Source organism: Bombus pyrosoma, linkage group LG6 (assembly GCF_014825855.1).
Source record: "Bombus pyrosoma isolate SC7728 linkage group LG6, ASM1482585v1, whole genome shotgun sequence".
Classification (NCBI taxonomy): domain Eukaryota; kingdom Metazoa; phylum Arthropoda; class Insecta; order Hymenoptera; family Apidae; genus Bombus; species Bombus pyrosoma.
The window spans coordinates 5,587,564-5,612,592 of record NC_057775.1 but is presented as its reverse complement, the minus strand read 5'-3'; the positions used below and the strand labels follow the sequence as shown (position 1 = coordinate 5,612,592).

Here is a 25,029-nt window from a genome sequence, read left to right as displayed (position 1 = left end):
ATATCGGACTGGTTTTTTTTTCTACAAACAAACCCTTGCTTTCATCATATTTCTGATAGTGACATGCATGTCCAGAAATAAAGTAACTTTACTACGTATCCGCTTAAATATTTCGAACCAAGGCCAGTGCTCGATCAAAGCTGTAAAACTGTGTCATGGATGTGCCTTGGCAGCTCGAGCGTTTTCGCTCTTTTTTTCATCTGCATTTCGAAACTTTCTACCCAGGGGTATGACTTTCACGTTCCCTAGGAAACAGTGACGTACAAATTTTGGTCCTTCTTATTCCCTTACGGCGTACTTTCACTTCGTTACGTTCTATGTTAACCTTTATATTACACAGTCGTCTGAACTTTGGAAAATTTTTCAAGTGTATAATCTTCATATACCATATTAGGTTGAAAACTGATAATAACAGATGATAATAATAAAACGATCAAAATAAAATGATAAAAATTACAGTATGTTACGAAGCGAGCAAATGTTGAATAATTATTTTAGGTGAATGTAAAGTTTCCAGTCGTGTCTTGCAAAATCCTACAAATTCTCGTATAATAAATTTCAAAGTGTTCATAACGTCACATAATCACAGATATTTTACAATATCAAATACTACATGAGTACTAATGCTATCATTCGGTAAACATTATAATCACGATCAAATTCTCGTTGACCTGTCGGACGATCATTATCATCTTCGAACTCCGGAGAAACTCGAAAGATTAAAAATACTGCAAAATTACTTGTAATGAGAGAAGGAAAAGTTCAACGGATATTTACTCAAACTTTCTTCAATCAATCAACTGAATGCTAGGTATTAAAACTATGACTATTTTTAAATACACGATCGAACGCACATAAAGGGACATCGTATATACCAAATACATATGGGAAGCCTCTGTTCGAAGAACAAGTGATTGCACACTATCATGTCGGAGCCATGTGCAATGTGCGCCATATAATTATCGTAATATGTATATCGGCGAAAATAAAATTTCCCGATCCAATTTAAGCGTCTACGTTACTCAGTCGTACGAAAATCTCATCTAGCAGACCATAAAACGGCGACAAAGTCCGAAAAGTAAACACACGTATACCTTGACGTGTCTCGATCCACTCCAAATTTTCCACCTGGTCTCCCGTCTGGATCTCCACCGCGGAATCTGTCGTCCACTGCCGACGCAGTGGATGTCGTGCACGGCCGTGGTTCTCGTGGCGGTGGAATCGCGCGGCGAGGGATCCACCTGGGACCTTCGTGCGCCGTTTTCTAACCAAGCAGCGGCTCTTCGAACACGTCACCCTCGCATATGGAGACACGTCCGGCAGCCGCCCGGCGACTTTTCATATCCTTCGGCCGTGAATTTCCCTGGACAACGATCGCCGCGAACGAGCTCCGGACACGCAGCAGGGTCGCGGCTTTTGCACGCGGCTCAATGTTGCGGGAAAAAATTATTAGAAAATGATAGAAAAAAAAAGTGTTGGGTCAAATGACAGACGAAGAGTGCCCGGAGGAAAAGAAATTTAGACAAAGGATGGAGCAACTCGCGGCTGATCCGGCTGAAGTTCGCCGATCCCCGATCAGGCTATCGATCGATCCTCGAGGCGAGACCTCGTTCACAGCGGTGGCACGATGCGCTTCCAGCAGCGATCGTACGTACGACCATCGAGAAATAACGAATCGATCGACCATGATTTGCCGCGGCTCCAAAGAAAATTTGTCGCTCGTCGAAACTCAAACCGTTCTAGAGTAAAGCGTTATCGGACTTTGTTTCGCGCTTCGACTGCAGCCGAGTTTTTGTTCGAGCACCGTACCCTTGTCTTTTCAGGTGATGCTATGATGCGGCACTGTTTGACCAGTTGGTCTTTTCTAGAGCAAGCAGATGCCTCTTTTGATAGCATTATTTCCTTGTAATTTTAACGTCACTTCCACATCTCGACTTTGGTTGGTGTGAATTTTCAGACGTATTTGGTTTCAACGTTAACTTCAAGTATGTTCAAAAATGTGCCGCGAGTAACTTTAGGATTAGTTGTCGTACTCCACTAATATCGTTTCGTTATTCAATGGACACTCAGTTAGAGAGCAGATCATCGAATATAACTACGTACATATATAATGAAACTACGTTAGCGAAAACTAAGCGAAGCTTCCCTCGCTTGAACGTTTCTGATTTTAACAATATTCTACGCGTTCGCAATTTTCCATCGGGTATTTTATAAGAAACAAAAATATTTATCTTTACCAGAGGAACGAAGTAGTAACCGAATATTTGCGTTATAAGACAGATTTTTATTCATCGGTCTGCGAACCTTTCGTTTCCACCACGTTACACCACAAAACATGATACGCTACACTAAAATCGACACCAGTAAAAAGCGCAAAAAGGAACACGATATAGATCGACGCAATTCTATAGCCAGAAATTATTAGCGAGCGGCATAAGAACATATTACTTTACGGTTTCGATACAATGTCTTTTTCGTCCATTTTTTCCCTTCCATCGGTTGAACGAGTATTGCCTTGTCGCTTGTCGAAGGCACGGTAAAACTTTGATACACCCTGCTGCACACGGAAAACGATCCCCTTGGCTAGGGTCAACCTCCAGTCGACTATAGTCTTTTCGCTCCTTTCTAAACTCTCGTGCGCTCCCGTGACGTCACTGGATCGTGTCAGTAGGTCAGAACCTGGATACGTCGTCCGTGTGCGCTGCTGTTTGTTCGATGTACTGGGTGCTCGCAAATTGCATTACCTGACTGAAACTTTGCCAGATTGTATACAACTGTTCGACGCGTTACTTTTCTCGCGTTGTTTTCGTGTCGATAGCGAGTCAAGAAATTACCGAAATACAGAGACTGGTTAGAAACTTTGGGTTTATTTGAAGAATGTCTGGAGGACAAATTCTTCTTCGCAGTAAACGAAATTATTATTACAATTAACAAAGATTGTATCTAGAAAATTGTAACTGCTGTATAGCTGTATATAGTTACGCGTTGTACCTATCGAAGAAATAATATTTCTCGCGTGACGTTGAAAAAAAAAGCAGTACAGCATTGAGAATTAAAAATTTGTTATTGAATATTTATACGAACAACGAGTATCTGTAATGTTATGCACTTTACAAAGGAGAATATTTGATATATACCGAAGGGAAGGAAGATAAATATTTTCTTCAAACTTAGTTCTTTACACATTACGGACTTATATTCTTCTTCGACGTTGATTTAGCTATTGTAAGCGGAACAGCCGTTCAACGAAACAATCGAGAGGTTTAAATTCGAGAGCGAACAGAATCTCTGCAGAGAATTGGCAGCGCAACGAAGCAGCTTGTGTGATGGTAGACGTCGCGATGTTCGATTCAGTGAAATTTCACCCGAAGCATCGTTGCAATAGGAACATTGTCCTTGTATCATTCGATTATCCGACAAGTGATACAAAGTGAATGCAACCATAACGAAAAGAACACATAAAATAATATTTTACATGCTACGAAAGAGAAAAGATGCATAGTGCATTTGTACTTGCTTCTATTCTTCCTTACAAGGATTATCGTTTGAAAATCCTATTACATAATTGTATATGGTTTAAGCTGTGACTCGAAGTAACGATTGTCAGCCCATCGTCCTCGCTCTCTACGACCGATTGTATCATATACCGATTGCGAATCTTTAATTGACAACCCTATCATTGTTCATTGTACCGACGTTCATTTATGTTTAACGTTTACAAAACCAGTCATGTTGTGTCTCGCACGAGCATGCAGTCGTGCAGACGCGCAGACCGAACGTCTGATGTGTCAGACTGAACGTGACATGCAGAATCATAAGCATGGTACGTATCTTACAAAGGGACACACGTTTTTGATATCGCTCAACGCGTTACACACGTTCGTTTATTTTTAAACGTATCTACTGAAAGAAGCCTGCTGGACATATTGCGTGTTTTCATATGCGCTCGATCGTTAAAATTGCCACGAGATTATCAAATCGAGCACCGACATAAAACGTGGGAGAAGCGTGAACGCTACTCACTGAAAAGCAGCCACGTCGACGCGTGTCGTTGATGTAATGCGCACGAAAAATTATATTCGTCCGATTAACCCCTTTTACGCGTCACCCTCGCCGAACGCAACGTTTTCTCCAAGATAAAGGTTAAAGTTTATCGAGTCTTTGCAACCTCGACAATTTACCGCGGTCATTAATTTCTTCCGCAACGTTGGTCCCTTGTGCAAGACAAATTTTTCTATAGTCCGCGTACGTCGATGTGTATTCCGTGCAACCACGTTACCGCGCCTTTGATCACCGTTTTTTCCCCTCGCGTTTTCTGCGATAAAGTCGCCTGAAGATCTCACGGAACAAGTTCCTCGGCTGACAACACAAATTTCCACGATAATTCAACGTCCGTCGCGTTTCTCCAAAGTTGTAGCAGGCGAACGAGATAAACAACAAATCACGCAAATTCTGTGAATCGCTCGTAAATTATTCGAAATCGCGCTGTACATGCCGAGGTCGGTCGTATCTTTTATGAAATTAATACCAATAAAAGTTAAACCATACGAAACCTCACCGAGAGTTTGCAAGTATTTCCGTGAAACGATTTCTAAGAGAAATTGTTGCAGAGGATCTGTAGAATTGTTAAAATTAAATCTAATTTACATCGAAAGGGATCAGAGTGTGCGTATAATGTGTCGTTCATAAGTATTGGAACATTTGAACTTTCTTGTGCAATAATTTATCAACTAATAATATCAATGAACTAACAAATTTCGAGTTTATAATTTTTCAAGTTTACAACGAACTGAATGATCAAACTTGATCTCTAATTTGTAACATTTATGTACATCATTTGTTTTATTACCGAGCTTATTTGCTATTACGAAAGATAATTAGAGTCGATAGTTTGTGATTCGTAATTCGTAAAATTTCACTAATAATATTAATTCGTGTATTTATAGTCTAAGATTTTATATGAAACAATATTCTCGAAATATTTTAATAATTTCCTAATGATTTACAGGTTTACTTACGGTTTATTTAATTCATTGTATTTGTATATGGTATATACGTAGTAGTGCGATAATATTAATTACCGTAAAATGGAAATGATATATTTTCCAAAATTAAGATATTACGAAATATTTATCAAACATTAATCGCTAGTGGATTCTGTCATCGGTGTTTACGCTGGATTGAAAATAACAAGCCAACTTTGTGATTGCTGTATCGAAAACAGAAATATGCATTTCGACATGCAGAAGAAAATGTTGATCATTTTTCATATTCGTTGCGTATATTCTCGCAAGAATTTCATTGTGTTCGACCGGAGCGTGGAACCGGTCGGGCTGCCAAAAGAAAATACGTGCAAACGATGATTAATGGGCGAACATTCGATGACACGATAACGAAACTTATCGCTCGATCTTCAAAAGAACAGTACGCAGATCGAGAAGTTAAACTTTCGGCCTTGACACGTGTTCCTTTGGTATCGTTGTATGGTGCTGATTTCATACGATTCTAACACAGATTTCGAAAGTGACGACGTTATTACTTGAGAAATTAATGCGATGTCTTTTACGAAAAACCCGCAGACGCGAGTACCGTTGAATGACTGTATTGCGTTTCTGAACAAAGTATCAATATGTAAGATCGTTTAAATCACATTTGCTTTTTGGGACATTTGTGATATAAACAATGTTTGTCTCCGCTAACACGTTAGTGTACAATTTTAGGTATCATTCGGTTTCACTATCCTGTTTTTATTACCGGTGTGAGTATTTTTAGTATCGCTGATCATTAAGTGAACGAAATTCTTAGAAATTTCAGACAAGCCGAATGATTTGTACGATAGACACAGAAGCGAATATTTCTTTGTACAACTGAGACTGATTGAAATCTATTTTATAAATTATGTCAAACGTTTAATATCATTTGTAGCGTTTTCTGTTCACCAAATAAATCACGAAATATCTTGCAATCCATCTGCAATAGTTTAAGGTGTCAACGTAGTGATCATTCAGATAGATATCAGCAACGTTTTACCACATCAAGACTTGCTATCTATCATTTAGTCGCAATTCTATTTCATCACTTCCATTTTCCAGCGTGTATAATTCTTCTGAACAATTTTATTCGACAACCTAAATACCCAAACACATTGGAAACATTTATACTCGCCAATTACTAAATCATCCATCATAGTGAAAGCAGTAAGCTCGGTGCAGGACTCTCTTGCACAATAATTTACCAATCATCTTTGAATTGATACGATTAGTAAAATTTCACAGGTCGCGAGTCACAAGTTATCAACGTCGATAAATTCTTTCCTATAACGATAACACGTTCGCAACAAGACAAAGATTTGTAAGTGAATTTTAAAAGTCGTAGAAATATCTTGATCGTTCTGTCCGCTGCAAAATTACAAAATTATGAAAAATTGTTTGTGCAATAGGATCGTATAACCTACAATCGTCACTTCTCAATTCGCTAATTCTGAAATTATTACACGAGACGGTTCGGGTAGTCAAATTCCGTCGGTTGCACCGCTGTCTCGAAAATTCCTCTGGTAATGCCACGGGACGAAACCTGCTCCCGCGAGAAGCCAACAGGCATCGATGATTACATCTTCCCAGGAAGTCGATTTGCATTGCAGATCCATGGAAAAGGGAGTTCGAGGGTACGAGCTGCCGGTTGTAGAGGATCGTCGTCGTCGCCGAAATGGCGCAATGAAGATGGATGAAAACGTTCGAGCGAATGGAAATGTCGCACGGTGGAATATTATAATGTCACACTGTGATTTATCGTCGGATTTGCTGCCGTGTTTTGTGTCTCGTGCTCGTAATGGCCAATAACGCGACGATGATGCGCGCAATTATCTCGCCGTTGCCCGTACGCCGCTTCCGAAGACAAGCACCGGGATACGAACAAAAAGACGGACAGACCTCGCCGCGGTCGCAGCACCACTGACCTTGGTCTCGACCACGTCGATCCGGTGCAGAAATTACGCCTGGATCCCTTTCGCGTGTGCACTTTCGGATCCGAATTGCTCGACTAAATTGCGCACCAGTCATCGATGCTTCATACGCCGTCGGCGAAACCCTTTCAGGGATATGCAAGAAACGAATTACACCGTGAGAGTTGATTTTTTATATTATTTTCGTGATTGGTAGAATTTTAGAAAGAAAATTTCGAAGGTGATTTCGACATAGCGATTTAAGAACCGAATTGATTTATCAAAGCACTAAGAATCAGGCAATAGAATAATACGTGAAATTGTGTAAGTGCAACGTTATTAAGATAAAAAATTGAAATAATAAATAGTGTGCAAAGTTAGAGCGAGAAAGTTACGCGAGTCAGAGGCACGAAAAGTTTTCACGGTGTGAAGAAAATGGAATATTATAGGCGTTAGAAGTATTTCAATTTCTTCGAACTTCGTAAAATTGTGCAATTTATATCTTTCTAAGGTCGTACAACTTATATAGGTATATCTACTCGGTACGAAGCTGCAAATTAAAAGTAAAAAAATTTTATGAAAGGAACTCTCATAATAATTCGCACGAAGTTCGCATAAAGTTCGTTAAATACGAGATTTTTCTTCGAGCTCTTAACAACGTTTATCTCCCCTAAGCACAACTATCCACGTAAGAAATCACTCGAGACTCCTGATATCGTAACAGTTTTAACCACTTTATTTGACCTCTAGCCCCGCCAATAAGGATAAAACTCAGAGAGCAACTTAAACAAGATTGACTTAATAGGTTTACAATTAAGAAAGTTCCAACTCGTCTGAAAACTTCTTGACCTAATACTTCCAGGAACACATTATCTGTGAAACGATATTAAAAAGCCTCGTTCTATCTTCCCGCTAAACCTAACCCCTCATACCATATCAATCAACCCTAACAGTCTGAAACCTTAAAACGAAATTTCGTTATCAAACATCCAATTATTTCTCCCCTCTATAGCTTCTGTCTTTCCTCCACTCGTGAGATATCGTCGTGAGATTCAACGATATTACAAGCTTCACACATCACGTTGCAATATTTTTGGTCGTTCGTGAAAGGCTCGTACGTACACAGCTCGTTGGACACCAATTTTCGACGAGCAACATTCCGATCGTTATACGCGGTCAACGTTGCACCGACATTGAACCAGTGCAATGCTGCAATGCAGGTGGACCAGCCGGTGCAGCTGGAAGATGCGTAGGCAGTTGGAGGCTGGAGCCACTGTCTACCGCAAATCTCTCGCGGCTCCCGCAGATGTTATCTTTACCGCAAGATATCCGACGATTCTGTCTCCCTTTATGCATGAGCTAGCTCGCAAGAAATCATCTCGCTCGCGTATGGAATAGGAGGAGACGGAGACGAAGAAGCGGGTTGGGCGGAGAGTCACAGGGACAACGAGGATATAGAGGGGCCCAGTAGGGATAGAAGAAAAGCAGAACGCCGTTTCACAACCCTTTGTTCCGTGGATGCCGGATGCCCGGACGTTGGATTATTTTTCTCACGGTGAATAATTCATCCTGACAAATGGGACGGGTGCGCGCGACCCGTCGTGGCTCATCGTTCTGCTCGTTTTTCTAATCCGCTTTTTGTAACGTATCAATTCGAGTATTACATTGAATGGCCGAGGATCGTAGTCACGAGGAGTCGCGTTAAATTTCAACGCGCGCTAGTGCAGAATCGTTAGAAATGATTCTTTGAGAATGGCTCTTTAACAGGTGGCGTGTTTGTAATCTTCAGGGTGATTGGATCCTTTTCGGTCGTAATTTAAGTCCTGATTAGATTTTACCGGGATCTTTTAAATTGCTTTTTTGTGTTGAAATGGTAGACTGCTCTTCGATACTTGAAAGTTCACTTTTATGGCAAGTTTTTGGCAACTGAAATCTTTTTAATCGTAATTATCTGTAGGCGAAGGAAATTTTTACGTTAGAGTTTGTTTGCTAAATTATTCTTACGTATTGAACTAGCACAAGGTTGCATTTGTATTATTTAAGAGCGATTCGATTTAATCTGAAATCTTTTGAATATTTCTAGCAAACATACCGAAGAAATATTACACATGTTTGCGAATTACATTTACATCGATCAGTATAACAGCAGAAAATTCCCTAATAGACAGAAATGAAATTGAATTCCGCAGTTTAACGTCAGAACCAATTTCGCAAGGACGGCCATGAATCACGGCAGTTTCAAGCAGTTTGTCTCTAATCTCCGATTTCAATTTCGTCGAGAGACAGGCGAATGTACAATACTGCGGGCTAATTTAAATCAAGTTCGCGGGAAATGTTTGATCAATGAAATAAAAGTTTGATTGCGATCAGGCAACGTTTGCATCGAGAAAAAACGATTTAACGATCTTTTCTACTTAATAAACTATTTTCTGTCGATAATCCGTTGCTCTTTTCACAGAAACTTTAATAACACAGATATCGTATCGTTTCGAACGCGAAAACGAAAAATGTTAAAGTTGTTGAAGTTGTTCTCATCCAGATCTTCCACTTTTGGTAACGATGATTTCATATTTCTCTTTGTAAGAATCTCAATGTCATATCGTGATATTTTTGCAGTATAAATCATCGTTTTAATTTTCCATATATTATGGAAGTAATGTATGTATGTAATGTTCCCAAACGTGACTGTATAATTAATTAAGAAATTCTGTCGATTAAAGAGAAATAAACAGGTATTTACAAATACAAATTCGAAAACTAATTAAAAGAACTTCAACCGTATTCAGTACTTGATTTAAGAAATACATGATCTTACATACGTATGGGGAGCTTTGCTCGCAATTAATTAATACGTGCTTAATTTTTGTCATTTGAACAATCCACTGCTTAAACAAAATGTTCCGGATAAATACGAATATGCTGTATCATGATCAGAAAATAATATGTACAATATTAGTTTCAATACTTGTCTCATTTTTGGTCGAAAAACGTACTTCCGAACACTTCCTACGGAAAATTAAAAAATAATCTAATTCCACTCATAAATCTAATAGTTAGAAAAAATCGCAAAACACACAACACAAACTCAGAACCAAAAAAGTTGCAAAACATCTCCTTCTCCAACCATACACAGGTACGCGGACGTAGAAGCAGGTAAAAGAGATTAACAGGTAAGAGATTGAAAGCTAGACAATGGCCCAGCGTGCTCGACATTAAATCACTGGTAATTACGAGCAGCGCCACGGGCATTGTCTCCTATATGCGCCACATTATCAGGCATCTATTCATTACGGCGGCGTAATTGCGCGTGTAAACGCGACGCCGCGAGCACACGCGTCCATCTTATTACTTTCAGTTCTTTTATTATCCAGATACAAAAATCGATCGGGATGACACACGTCGGTTGCACGATGTCGCGGCCGGATCGCTCGCTTTTCCTCGCACCCGTAATTTTCTAGCGTACACGTGTTCGGTCGCGCTGCCACGGTTCCACAGGAACGCGTGACTCACGACCTACATTCGTCCCGCGTGACACCTTTTGCACGCACGCCTTTAACATTTATTGCTCGTAAATAGAGAAACTCCTGGTCTCTGGGTTCTCCGGATCTTGAAATCGATTCGCGACTCGGCGACGATGCAATAAACGCTCGAGAAACCCGATCGTTCGATTCTCTTTCCCTCTGCTTCGATTTTTGCTTTTCGAGGAAATTGGAGTTGGAGGAAATTGTTGATTTATTGGACGGCTGAAATAACAAGATTGCGTAGATGAGTTTCGAGCCGACAAAGGTTTAGACACGATAGCTTCGATGCGGCGTCGATTGCACGCGATGTAGGATTTCTACACGTGAATAAGAAAGGTACACTAGCGTTTAAAAGTATTTCAACGGTTATACGTTTCTTATAAATCTATTGTAAATTTATCATAAATGTATGATAGATCGGAAAATAAGAAACGTATTAAAAATATAAGTATTAGAAATTCCTCTTTTTTAACTCCGAGGATTTTATATTTCAAATTTCTTAAACGCGGCATACATACTTCAACTTTCATAGTCACGCCAACAATTTCTGATATTTTGTAAATTACTAAGACCCGTCGTACTATGCAACAAAGCACGAAGTAGACGTTCCAAGCGAGTCGTGCAATCTTCAGCAACCCGAAAGCAACAGTAAATTCTAACCACATCCACGGAAATATCTTCGTAGCGCTTTCTCGCCATTAGCAAATTCCTACCATTCTACATTCGCTACACCCTGTATGTAATATGTATATTACAATGATCGTGGCAACGTAAAAAATCCGAGGTATGAATCAACAAAGAGGAACGAGGAAAAAATTCCATCGCGACAAGCGTACCCTTCGAGTTTCGCAATCGGTTCAGCCGGTCGTCCCATCTATCCCAAGGAACAAACAACGCGCACCATTGTGTCTCTATCCTACTGAGCGTTCTTGTCGAACGCGTGCAAGGATATGTAGGTGGTTAACTGAGCGGTTGGCGGTGTATCAGGAGAGCAGACAGGTAGGAAGGGAACGGAACAAAGCGGAACGAAGAAAGAGGTCTAAGCGAGCAAACAAGAAAGGAAGGAGAGATGGGTGGACGAGAGAGAGGACGAGGGGCGAAACGAGGAAACGAAGAGAAAGAGAGAAAGAAAGAAAGATGGTGGGGTTGGTACGAGCGACTCAAGCACGTGGAGCCTACTCCGTGTGTCTCGTTCAGTAGTGCTCTCGGTTGCCTTCGAACGATTTCGCACCGGATGTCCATCCAGCTTGTTCGACGTATCCAGCGCAGCACCTTCGGTCAAACGTAGAAAAATCGATCAAAATCATCGAGAATGTGATCCGTTCGTCGTGACTGTTACTTACACCAGACATCGTCAACGTAATCGAAGATCGAAGGCTGGTTTAGCGATGGCTTCCGTACCGAAAATTCTTCTAACGTGCGCTTTCTTTATTTTACCGGTCGCCATCGCCTCGATCGAACACACGGCCAACGATCATCGCGACTTTACCAATCACAGACTCACCTGGCCGGTCTGGCCGTACCACGAGAAATTCACACGATCTCGACACCAACACGACGATAGGAGTATCCAACAACAGGGTACCGTCAACAATTGGATTCGCAACGATCTGTTCGAAAGAAGCAGCTCGACAATCGCACCACTGCAGACAGCTGCGAGTGGGGTCAGACATCGCGTGGAGCAACACGTTTACGAGCAACGAACCTCGAAACCGGAGAAATTCAGCGCGGTCGCGGTTGCCGACTACACCGGCACCAGAGCCATCGCTTACGCCGGTTATCACAACAATCATCGTCACCAGCCGAGGGAAGTGGTCACACAGGGCTACCAGCATCACACGACTACTCCGGCTACTTATACCAGGCATCATCCTGGGTGAGTGAGGTCTTTGAAACTTTGCTTTTAGGCTTTTAAGAGTGGTTTTGGTAGCTTCGTAGATTTACAAAAATGGCTTCATTTGTCTGATACTTGTCACTTTGTGTAATACTTGTCGGTTGATAATTACGTTGTATCGCACGTAACTTCGTATCGTTTCAACCGTAACCTTGCGTGAACTTTAACATCCATAGGAGCAAATATGGGTAAGGAAGATCGCAGGTTTGTTAAATAAAGACGAGTACAAGCCTAAATTCTTGAAATCTAAATTCCAGTTCAAAGTTAGTTAGTTCCAGTTGCGAACGGACGATGTTACTTCCGATTCTATATCAAATGCAAATTCTTTTTAAAAGATACATCGTTCGAATAAGTTGTTCTTTATTTACTACAAATCTTAAATCTGCTTTATTATCGTATCATAGGTACAAACATAAAGAGTCACTTCTTCGAGTCATATCTAAAATATAAATATCTTTTTTATGCAAACCAGCTGTAAGAATTTTTTTTATACATTGATATACGATTAAAACAGCGAACGCAAATATCACTGCAAGAGATTTACGATTGGAGTTTAATTATTTTGCACCGTTATTCAATCCATCGACGCTAATAACAAACGGTTCATTCCAGATATCTTTTCTTTACGTCGCAACGTAACGATGTTCCAGTGATTTATAAGATCAAAAGAATCTCGCATCCAATCTATACACCTATAACGCATCGAACGATCATTTTTCATTCGCCTACTCAATAAAGCAAATTAAAAATTGAAAATTACAAATCGAGCATTCGAATGTATCGGTCAGAACATCTTTACAATCACAAGTGCCTTTGCTACTCCATATCTCTTCGTTATCCAGTTGGTCAATTTATCGAGATGTATGTTGCATTCGCATTAAGAGTAAATTACGCTTCATTTATACGCACAAAAATTAGAAAACCGCTCTGTCCTCGCGCAACTAAGGTAAACATGTACGTATTCGCGATTTACCGTTTCTCGATGCGGTTAAACAAGTATTTTTCTGCATTTCCTTCTGCTTCCGTGCTAAAACAGGATTGACTTGACGAATACGGATGTAAATCGAAGTCAACATGGGCCGTTCGTTCTTCGGACAGCGAATACCAAACAGGACGGGAAGCACATTTCATCGAATTGCGCAATAAAATGTCTGGCGAACTCCATTGTGTCGGACGAAACTAAAGTTACGCGTAAACGGTGCGCTAAATTTCCCGGCAACGTCAACCGATCGAAGGAGATCAATTTTCTCGGTCGAACCACCCACTTCCTGCTTGGAGAGGCCAACTTCACCCACCTTTTCGGCATAAAACGGAACGTTTCGCGGTATATCGCCACCCTCGAGCCAGCGAACGTAGGTGTGTTGCGTCGCAAGCCGAGCCAACGAAGAGAATCGAAGCTAAATTCGAGCGGAAAACTTTACGATCTACCGGACAAAGCGCAACTCACGCGTTTAAATGAGTCGACGAGCGCGGTTAGCCGCGCGCGTCATGGAATTACTTCGCAGAACGATAATTTATGGTGCCAGTCCATAATCTTTCTCAGAGTTTTAACGCACGACTGTTCTGGTCCGGACTTTCATTTCGATTTTTAATCGTTTGCGAATTCAATCAATCATTTGCCTTTTTTTATTTCGAACCGTGTAATCTTGTGTTCGGTTAATTTGGTGTTGAGAATTGAAGATGGTAGAGAGACGATAGATACAACGCGGCAAGGTAGGGTTATTCGAGTCAGCTAAGATTCGACCTTAGAATAATAAACTTTGTCGCTTATCGTGTGTCGTTATCGGTCATTGAAATAACAACGAAAGAATGAGAAGATATCGTGTATTTTAGATTCATCGAAAAGAGACGTAAGAAGACAAAACGCTTATCTCGACCTAAATATCCTACTGGTTTGTCTTATGCGGTACCTATATATATAGATGTATTTTATCAATTTATAGTGGCTAAAAAGTATTAAAATTTGTTTGGCGAGGAAGAGGCAGCAGGGATTACTTTGACAAAGTTGCAACTGTTGCAAAGTTAAATGCCAGGTGTTTTATCTACAGTTTCCACCTTAAATATCTCCTCCATGATTCACCCAGGAGATTATTTCTACGGTTGAAGGTTACACGGTTTTGAACGCTCTCGCGCCAGAGTGGGCGATTTTTTACTGTGCTTATCTGTTTGGTGGAAGCAACGGGATAACATTCGTTTCCTTGCTGAAAATATTGCCATAGCTCCTGGCAAATAAATAATTTCGCCAGCGTACGCTACACACGAATAAAACGCTCGGAGCTGTTCTAAAATATTCAATATACAAAGAACCGTGTTATTTTCGAGAAAAAGTCCAAGTTACCTTATCACTGTCACTGAAAAATAAATATGACAAAATATTATCTCGCGCCCGTGAAACCTACTCGCAATTGTATAACAGTCGGCTGAAAAAGTGCCTTCGAAGTAAACTATGAATATTTGATAGAGCAGAAAATAGGGCAAATATTTTTCGTACACGACAGAAGGATATAAATATGCAGTCATACGAATGTGTGGAGATAACTTTACATGGGAAACAAGTATACCAGGCTGATATAACGTATTAACAGAACGTTGAAGGCAAATAAGATGATGATTCGACTGTCGATAACTATTTCCGAAAAATAAAATTATTTTTCACAGAGTATCTGAATTCGAACTAACCGCGTAAACTATAAAACTAAAAGCGCAACATTTATTCCAACACTTGGAAGTGAAAGTTTCAACAGTTACATACATGTTATACATACGTTGCTGTACATTTCTATATTTTCGCTTTCGTTGGCAATCACAAAATCAGCCGCAAAGATTCGAATCTGCCGTTAAAAGGATCGGTAATCTCATTGGGCGGAACGTTTAATTAATCGGCCGATTAATTATCTCGCGCGTAACGCGTTCCTCTGTCACGTGCAATTATTAGGATTGTTGGTGCGCGACGACGGCGGTTCCCCTTTGGCCGGCCTTAAAGGTTTCCGCATGATAATATTGCTTTCGCGCCGCTTCGAGCGAAACCGAGGGACGCCAATTAAGTCGCGCGATTGCTCGTGCATAACGGCGACGATACAGGCCCGCGGTTCGCGACGATACTCGCCGGTGGGAAACGACCATCGACGATGGCGAACGTGAGACCTCTATCTCGTTGATGATAATCGACCGCAACGGGTCGCTACTCGCGAGTCTATGTTTTGCACAGAAATGGAAGAAAGATTTTGCCCTGAATGTCGATAGCCCGGCCATTAACATCATTATCGTTGCGTCAATGGAACTACAACGTCGAGTTTTTAGTAAATTAAAAGGTGGTTAATGGGGAAATGCACGCGTTGCAGCTGGTGATTTACTGGTCACGATCTCGATGGTTCTTTTTGAGGTCAGCGCGAAAGTGGTTTAGCGTACGCCTCGGTTTACGGGGAACTGGTGCAACTTCGTCGACCGAATTAGCGATCAAAGCGACATGGATGGATTTTTGTTGCGGGCGTGGCAAGGTGATTTGTTCGAGCTTTTAAAAATTTGAGATTCGAAATATCAGGACGTTGAAATATCGATGGAACGAAGTATTCATTGCGTTAGAATGTTGATGGAGTAAGGTACTCGTTACTTTATGCTAGGCGCGTGTTACACTATGTTAAAATTTGCATAGGATGAAATTTCACCTATGACAGCCTCTAAGGATTAAGGTACAGAGGAAAGTTCTGCGCATCTATCAGGTGCAAGTAAAATTTACGATATTTACTGAATATTGATTTGAGAGCTTAAAGAGGAAAGTGTGGTACTTGCAATGTTGGCGCAACGTTTCGTAAGAGGAAAGCAGTTCATTCGATCCTTTGGTGTACTGAATATTTGATCGATAGAAAGTTTTAGGTGTAGCTAAAAGGCCTTTTTGGCAAACATAGATTTTACGGTATTTGCTGAATATTGATGTGGTAATTTAAAGGGAAAATCACGATATTTGAAATGTTATGAACAAGGTTTTATACTGTCAAAATAGTTTGATATTGTTAAATATTTAATTATATAAAGTGAGCGGATAAAATGTTCATAGAAAAGTTTCTCGATGATTGATTGATAATATTTTTGAAATATTGATTTGTAAGATGGAATGAAAAAGGTGAGATTTTATGGTCGGAACGTGCTGTAACGAAGTCGGCGCTCTTCTGCAGAAACGATATATTCAAATTGCCACTTAGGGTGCAGTTGATTCTTGAAAGTGTTTGATGGGAATTAACCATATTAGGTAATACGTAATCGCAAACAGTTTTCTTAAGGATTAAATAAAGAAAATTGTGTACGTGCTGTGGCCTATTAAATAAATGAACGGCGATATGCTGAAAACTACAGGTTTTTAAAAAAAGTGCAAGATATGGGCCTTACAATGCCAAGTACGTTATTGTGCTTAATAAAAGACTTGCTACCTCACATGTACAGAGAAATATTACAAGAAAAGAAATACAAGAAAGCTTTATAGCTTTATAGAAGTTCAGAAACCTACTTCCTATGTTCCATACTCGAACTATAAATTACCGTGACTTACATCGATTAAAATTATTTATAACAACGAGCGGTTTAATTTCACCGTGTTATATATACCACATTTATGAAGCTTCAACGCTTACTATCATTAAAGGTCACGATCTGGAAGTAAAAGATAAAGGCAACGTGAGAATGCATTCTACTTTTGAGGGACAAACTTACTAATTATTAAGACTGATTTTATGGAATTGATTTAAATTCTCTCTGATAAAAGTATCCCGACGACGATGTTATAATCTCGTAACACGTTTGTCTCCAAAAAATGTTATACTCGAACTTATGTTCGCGAATCGCTACCGCTTCTTGGAGCATAATTTCGCAACACAACTCGGATGATCTCTCATCGTTTCAATGACTGAGGCGATGGGCCGCGGGCGTGTTCGCGATACATTTGGTTGCACGTGAACGCGACCACTTTTGTCCGTGCGAAACAAAGCTCTCCTTGCACGCAAACTGAAAGAAACGGCGCGACGCATCGACGAGACCCCTCGTTACTATTTAACCCGATTGCGATAATTTAGCTCGTGCCTACTGCTCGCTCGTTCTTTCCTTTTCTTCTATGCGCCGATCGAATTACCCAGATACAAGGCCGGGCAGAGTAGTGAAACACTCGCAAACCTGTCGCACGAGGCCGACGAAAAGTCGTCTCGTCGACACGAACAACGAATCACGCGTCTCGAACGATCGATCGGTCGTCATCGTCCGAAATTTTTTATCGCCATCGTGGCAATAATGACACTTAAAATGCGATCTAGACGGCGACGGTAGCCTGATCAAGAATACAGAAGCGGAATTCGAGGTCGGTTACATTGATCTGGCGACAAACTCGAGTCGATAGGCGCGCGCGGGGCTTCGACGTGTTTCAGCTACTGTTTTCATGGACTTGTGCAGCTACTGTTTTTCATTGGGTTGATGACGCTTCGATGGTAATGGAAATCACGGGATGAAGGATATAGGGGAAAAGTGAGCACCTTTGCCGTATGTTAGCGAACAGCCAGGTATCTCGTCGACTCTAATCGTTTAAACGTCTCCTTGTCATTTCTTCCTCGTTGTAGTCGCTTTAAATTAAGGAAGAGCCTGATTATATATAGATATAAATTTAGAAAAGAGCATATAAACTAATAAGCTGAAGATAACGGGCCTAATAAAATATTCATCGATAAGAAAACGAATGCAGCAAGTACCGTGGTTAATCGTTTATTCGAAATCGAATTTTCTTTTCAAAAGTGCATTGCCCTGTTGAATAATTGATTGGACGTTGGAGCAATTTAAACAGGCGAACGATATGCGTCAGAACATCCTCCGCAAATGGGTCTACTAATCATTTATATAACTATCGTTCGTCCCTTTGGTCATCTTGCACGTGTGATCGATGGACGTCGATAAGAAGAAGCACGAATAAAGAATATACGAACAGTTCCAAGTATATCCCAGATAATAATCCTGCCATATCACATCTTGGAACGCTCGGTGCGTAGTCGTTTACATTGTTTATTATCCATCGTCTGTTGCATTGTCGTTGGTCTAAGGTTTAACAGATCGGTCGATTGACAAATGGACGGTGTCCGCGTGGAAATAGACGCAACTGTTACGTTCACGTTGTTGTCAAACGACAGGCACATTCGTTTTGTCGCTCGAATCGAGACCGTTCTTCTGCAACGCAATTACCATTTTCCGATACTGTACACCGTGACGAGAAAAAACACTGGACACGCTTTAAAAAGAATCTTCCGCAGCTTTATATGCTGTCGAGTCACTATCGTTCTTGCAGACACGATAATACGGCTTCACGGCGTGTTATCATATGTCAAAGCAGAAAAGTTGATACCAGAAATTATTTGAAAATAATATTTGAAACGACGATAGAGAAAATTGTCTAAAATTATGGAAAATAATAATAATAATATAATAATATAGATTGCTAGTAAATTATATAAAAATTTCTATTAATATAATAAAAATATCTTTTTTCTTTCCATTATTTATAGTCGCATCGATCGCTTTCATGGGTTATTGGCAACTCAGGAGAGTAGATAATTACGATTATAGAGAATTTAGAACGTTTTAGATAATTTAGCTGTTCTTATATCGATTTATGATCTTTTGAATTGTCCTTTATAGCGGGTTTCATATTGCAAAGTTGTCTATAAGGAGGATTTCTCGCATCGCAGGATCAGGTGTTCTTATCTTAAAGTGGCGTTGCATAATTCAAATACAATGTAGAAAAGACAACTTCAATTCTGATTTACCGAAAGAATAAATCATAAACTACAAGATAGAAAAGACACTGGTAAAAACAGCTTGAAAGATAACTATTAATTAGGAGGTTATTACATCGACTTAGAACTAAGAGGGACGTTAGAAACGCCATAGTAGTATATACCATAGTGACAGTAAACCATATCTAGCTCCATAAAAATTGTAATAGCGCTTTAGAAGTAATATGCTACAAATGAGCTTAAACGAAGAAACACACCTAACACCAGAGTACCACGTTAATGCCTGACTGCTTGCATTCGTCGCGTATATCCGCGCCTTTTGCAATTTCATAATCGTTACACCGCAATCGGCGCTGCCACATTCCCGTCGCAGATACTTTTCTAGCGAAGAGATTAATAGTTGGCATGGTTATTGAACCGCAGCTAAACAAACAAATGTGTGAGCCAAATAGAGTGGCTATTCGCTTTGATACATATACGTATGTATCTGGCAAGCTGTTCATAATTTTGTACGCCGACATTTAATCGAAGTTTCAGCACCATGTAATAATGTTTCGCTGGCAATTTTTATGCCGGTACATCCTCCACTGAAACGCGTTTCTTGTGCATCCCAACGCGTAAAAGGAAAAACTCGTCGCATCGCAGACACGTCACGAATTTATTTTTCGCCTGACGTTTCATTAACTTTTACCGCCGCTCCGGTTTCCCTGGCACGCGCCAATTCACAATCTGGTTAAGTATAGAGCCGATTAATTACCAAATATTCGGAACACTCCGAAACAGTAAAGCCGGTTAGTCCAGTTAACAAATGTGCTCGGCAAATCGCCAAATGGGACTATACAGCCTGGCTTTACCATCGTTTCAAACGGGAATCCGAGTCGTTTCTCGATATATACTAGCAACACGAGCAAACAAGAAGAGAGAGATTCGAACAGATGAAAGTAACGCAGGTTATTCGTTCGAAATTTGTAAATTATTGGAATCCTAAGAAATATATCTTCGTTGTGGTAAAGAACGTTAATTCGGAAAATATCAACGCGCTTACATTAATACTAAATAATCACGAAACATACCGTAAGTATATCAAAGTCACCTAGTATCTTCCTTAACGCGCAATAGTTATTGAATACGATCGTTTGCCGGGGAATGATCGGAGAGAATAAACAGCGGTGAGACGATAATACTCCTTTATCTACTGAATTTCGCCACTATTTTCACTCGTTTTACGGCGCCATACAGCGAAATAAATTCTACGAGCCGGCGATTCACGAGGTGATAGTATCCGATTGCGTTTGCTTCCTTTCCTCGGCTGTTTTTCATCCTTATGTTTCGATGTTTGCTAAACACAGCCGTATGGGATTTACAGCGCAATTGTATCCAGTTTGGTTCCAATGCGATTCTCGTCGCTCGAGACGGAAGCTTCGAAACTTCAAGAATTTTAGCGGAAGACTTATCACAAACAATGTGTAGATTCTAGTTTCAACTTGTTCTTCGTACTCCTTGTTAACGTTAATTAAATAAATATTATAATAAAGCGTTTGTACCAAGTTCAACTTAGCTTAGTTTGCAATTATTACAGGAGAATAATAAAAATAAAATGGTTTGATTCACGAGCAAGCACGTGCCCGTTTACATGCTCGCCACTACGCTTTAATAAACGCTACACACCCTTAAATTCTTCGAATCTTTTCGTACACCACTCTGCGCATGCATATCTTACGTAAAATTTTGCATATAAATTGCACGTTAGCTATAGTCAAATATGCGAAACCTTTAATTTAGAATAGGAAATTCGATAGAAAAGGAATTCGTGTCATACGTAGGAGCTAAAACACTTGCACGTGGCCATGCTTCGCACATAATTCATATTCAATTACCGCCCAGGTCTGATTGATGTTGGTTCACGAAAAAATACCAAGACGCGAACGTGCGTGAAAACCATTCCTTCGAGTTTAAAAATGAAACGTCCCGCAGGTATTTTCTTTCTTACTTGACGGTTAGCGAGCCCAGCGAAATGTCAAATACCGCCCTCCTCCGCCGATTCAACTTGCAATCTCGAGGAAGTCGTCGAGCCGCGTGGCATTCTGCCCGAGAGCAACATCGTCTTCTTTTAGCACGGCCCATTTGAGAGGAATTCAAATCAAGGTCAAAGTAAGCAGAGTACATTGTTCTTATCGATTCCGTGCTCCATATTTCATCGTATCGTATTTTGTCCCGATGGAGTGAAACTATCGTTATTCATAACTTTACCGGTAAATACGTTTTTTACGACGTCCACGTGACAGTAAGTGAAATATTACGATAGTAATTAGAGCTCTCGAGTATTAGACATTGCAATCAGTGTGTTAATCGATATGTTAGAACGTCTTGGAACTTGTTGAAAATTGTTCAGCCATCAGACTATTAGAGTTTTAGAATGTAAGAACGTTGGAACGCTTATTATTATTGGAATATTAGAAACTTGAAATATCTATGGATCGAGGTATTCGTAATGTTACAATGCCAGGATATTAAAATATTATCCTAATAGAATTTTGAGATATCAACATGTCGGAGGAACTAATTATCTAGATACTTTAGAGTAGGTATTAAGCATTAATTTGCCACAAAAGTACTATGCAAAGCAGTACACGTTCATCGAAATCTTGAGATATTTCTTAAGACACCCTTTTGTCTAGAACAAAATACCCAGTAAGGTATCAGGATTTAACGATGTTGTCTTTACATCTAATTTCATGTATTCAAGAGATGTCAAAGATGTCCCTTGGCCTTTCTGCGAAAGAATTTGCAAATGATTCAGTCATTTCTCTTAATGGAACATCGCAAGACTCTTAAATGCCTTCAGGGAGGGTTTCGTGTCGCGACTCGCCGCAAAACAAGTAGAAAGAAGGAACAACGAACGCGAAATGACATTCCACGGACGCAAATAGAGCACGTCTTTTACACGTACGTTCTGTCGGGACCTCCTTTTACTTTCTTTTCGTTTCTGTTAGCGCGTACTGTACAGAGATAAACATAACAGCGTCGGCCATTCAACCCGCACGACCTACGATGGGGTTCTGACCAGATTTTGATGTTACTCCGATTGTTTAACAATGGTCGAATCATTCAACAAACATCATATGGATACTTCAATGCCATATAATATCGCGTGATTAAGGTTTTATTTCAAGAAATTTTCCAATATCCTTTGCAAGTTTCACGTGTGCTAACCTGATTCTAAAACCTTAAGATGAATGCCGGATATTCTAACTATAATTGAGATACACACGATTATACAAAAATCTCGTAGATAAAAGCATTTTTGGAAGAATCAAATTGCGAAGTAACATATCGTTGTTATGCGAGTCAACAAAATTATGAAGAAATGTTTGCACAATCATTGAGATTAGGATTCAACGTCTGAATACCTTCACAAGCTATAATGAGCTCGCGAGCCTTAAAATTGACACGATAAAATAGTAATCGGTGGTTGGAAGAGTCCGTAAAGGATACGTTGCGTCGTGAACGGTGCACGTTCGCCGATCAAAGGGCAATCGCGAACGTACAATTTCGCGAGCGTGTTGGCATTTCGCATCGATTTCTTTGGTGATCGTAAGATCTACCGGAGATCAACGACAGCTGGCACATAAGAGAGGATACGAGCAAGGTGCATGCTGTATTACGGTGCGAAATGCATTAGAGGAAAATGAAGAACAATCGACGTTCACGGAATGATGGACGCAAAATCGTCGGTATTTCCGCTTCAATTTTAGCACGTCGATTACTTCAATCTACAGAAACCACGACGAACAATCGTTCTACGCGAAAATGGAATATCTTGAAAGGAAATATCACGACAAAATGTTTTTTTCAATTCATTCAATGAATTTATCCTAATGACAAAAAGTATTACGATATTTCATTTTAATATTTTATACTGAGAAGAATAAAATAACGGAAATGAAAGGAAATGGAATATTTTCATGTTGTAAAGATCTCGCGTGCGTTTGAACACAGTTTTCAACTACACCTTCTAATAAGAATACTCGCCAAATAAGCATAAATAAACATCTTGCAATGTTATGCTAATACTTCTGGAAAGTTTTTACAATAATTACCCAGCGAGAGGTACAAACTTCTGACTCTAGAGAAATCACGTTGCTGCACGTAACAGGTATTACTCGCATAAATAGAGAATAAAGCGATAATTTTAAAGATCGAATTAGTTCCTGATAAATACTTTCTTTTGAAATTGCCTAACTCATATATCGTCTTAGCTATTCTATACGGATAGTATTACGCAACGTAACGCTATTTCGAGGTATAAATAAATATTCTTGAAAGATATTACAAATTTTCAACAATGATTTAAAGCTGGAAATTCAGCAACTGAGACGTAACTTCGTAACCTCGTAAATATTCATAGGATATTTGGCAAATATTTGAAGAAACCACCCTTAAGCTTGCACTGCGTACTCGAAGCAGTTCCTGTACCGTACAAAGTGCATAACGATGTCCAAATAAAACCATAAATGTATATTTAATTCTGTCGCATTCTTTTCGTTATTCTCAATCGATTTGTACCGCGTATTCAACCACGAAGATATAAAAGAATTGTTATTGGTATGCGTAATTCCTCATGTAAATTGTATGCAAAAATTTTCTTGGAAGATCAAACATCTTCTGCTGGATCACAACTAAAGGCAACGAAATTAAACCACAACATGGGTTAATTCGTTAAAGACAAAGCAACAGTTTATCGCAATATTACAAATACTCCAATTTCTTTAAATTTTATAAAATCGTAGAATCTAACTGAAGAATCTAAAGAAGTAGCGAGGAGAAATATATTAAGCGTATCTTTCGAATTCCTTTCCATAGCCTTTTCATAGATATAAGATATCGGCTCTAATTCAGTCTTTAAAAAACCCTAATCTCTTTTAATATACTCTTAGGCTTATACTCGGCCAAAAAGTCGAAAACTCATCAATAAGATATCATAGGGAAGGCAGTCCGTGTAAGGAGCCAAAGGATGCAGGTCCGATCGAGAAGAGCGATGGTCGGTGCTCCGCTTAAATCCATTAGCAGTGACTTTTTCCGCGCGTTGTTGTCCAGGGTGAAGAGGTCGCAGCCGCGGGCAGAAATTGTAGGTAGAGGAGGCGCGAGCAGCAGGTAGAGACGATCGTGTTCTTTGGCCCCTAGGGTGGTCGAACCGGATGGTTATATTCGACCGTAAATGGTGTTACGGATAAAAAAAAAGAAAGAAAAAAAGGAAGTGGCTTGGGCAGCTCGGTGGCGCGGCAAGAATTCGTGGCCCCGTAAGGTCGCCTCACCCGAGGATCTTCTTGAAAATTCCACGGGTCGGTTTATGGCCGGCATAAATGGACTTATCGTTGCCAAGTGTTCGAACGATGCGGTATCGATCGCGCGGTACCGCGCTATTGCTCCGCGTTCCTGCGATTGCTTGAATAATTCATGGCGATTCCTTTTCTTTCCGTCTCGAATGGTTCGCGTTATTGCGGGGCCCCATTAAATGATAATTCCGCGGTGAGCCCGACGATTTGCGTCCGCCGTGTTCACGGAAATTGATAGCGCCGCGACCGCCTAACGGTGGCCTCTTATTTTACTTACACAGAAAGAATCGCGGATGATGAAAGAAAGATACGTTTTACATTGCGCTACAGTTCCGTTCATCTGAACTACGATTGTTGCGATGAAATTTTAGTTAACTTAACTCTTGCAAAATGTAACAAATTGAAAGCAAGCGCTGTTAGAACGTGTCGTAACGCACGCTACTAACGAACGATAGAAACATTTACATTTCGTTTGATAACGGTCTAATAGTCATGAAAAATTGGTTGGCTTGTAAAAGTCGGAGAAAATATATCACGGAGTAAGGCTACTCGTATTCTACGTGTGTATGACGGTTTC

At 40.1% G+C, this 25,029-nt stretch overlaps 2 protein-coding genes across 8 annotated transcripts in view; one reads left to right on the top strand and one right to left on the bottom strand.

The window, feature by feature from the left end:
* The window catches only part of LOC122568226, a 52,919-nt gene that overhangs the window by 7,862 nt on the left and 20,028 nt on the right, over positions 1-25,029 (bottom strand). The window contains exon 1 of one of the 5 annotated variants that reach the window (XM_043727738.1): positions 20,994-21,071. The exons of the other annotated variants lie outside the window; for them this stretch is intronic. The gene's annotated coding sequence lies outside the window, so the exon portion shown is untranslated. Of the gene's footprint in view, positions 1-20,993; positions 21,072-25,029 lie in introns of those variants that run through there. 5 annotated transcript variants of the gene reach the window in all.
* The window catches only part of LOC122568224, a 201,845-nt gene continuing 188,378 nt past the window's right edge, over positions 11,563-25,029 (top strand). Inside the window, exon 1 of one of the 3 annotated variants that reach the window (XM_043727727.1) lies at positions 11,563-12,337. In XM_043727727.1, coding sequence (XP_043583662.1) covers positions 11,850-12,337 — 488 coding nt within the window. In that variant the 5' untranslated portion in view covers positions 11,563-11,849. The remainder of the gene's footprint in view (positions 12,338-25,029) is intronic. The other 2 variants (XM_043727725.1, XM_043727726.1) reach the window with 2 other exon arrangements.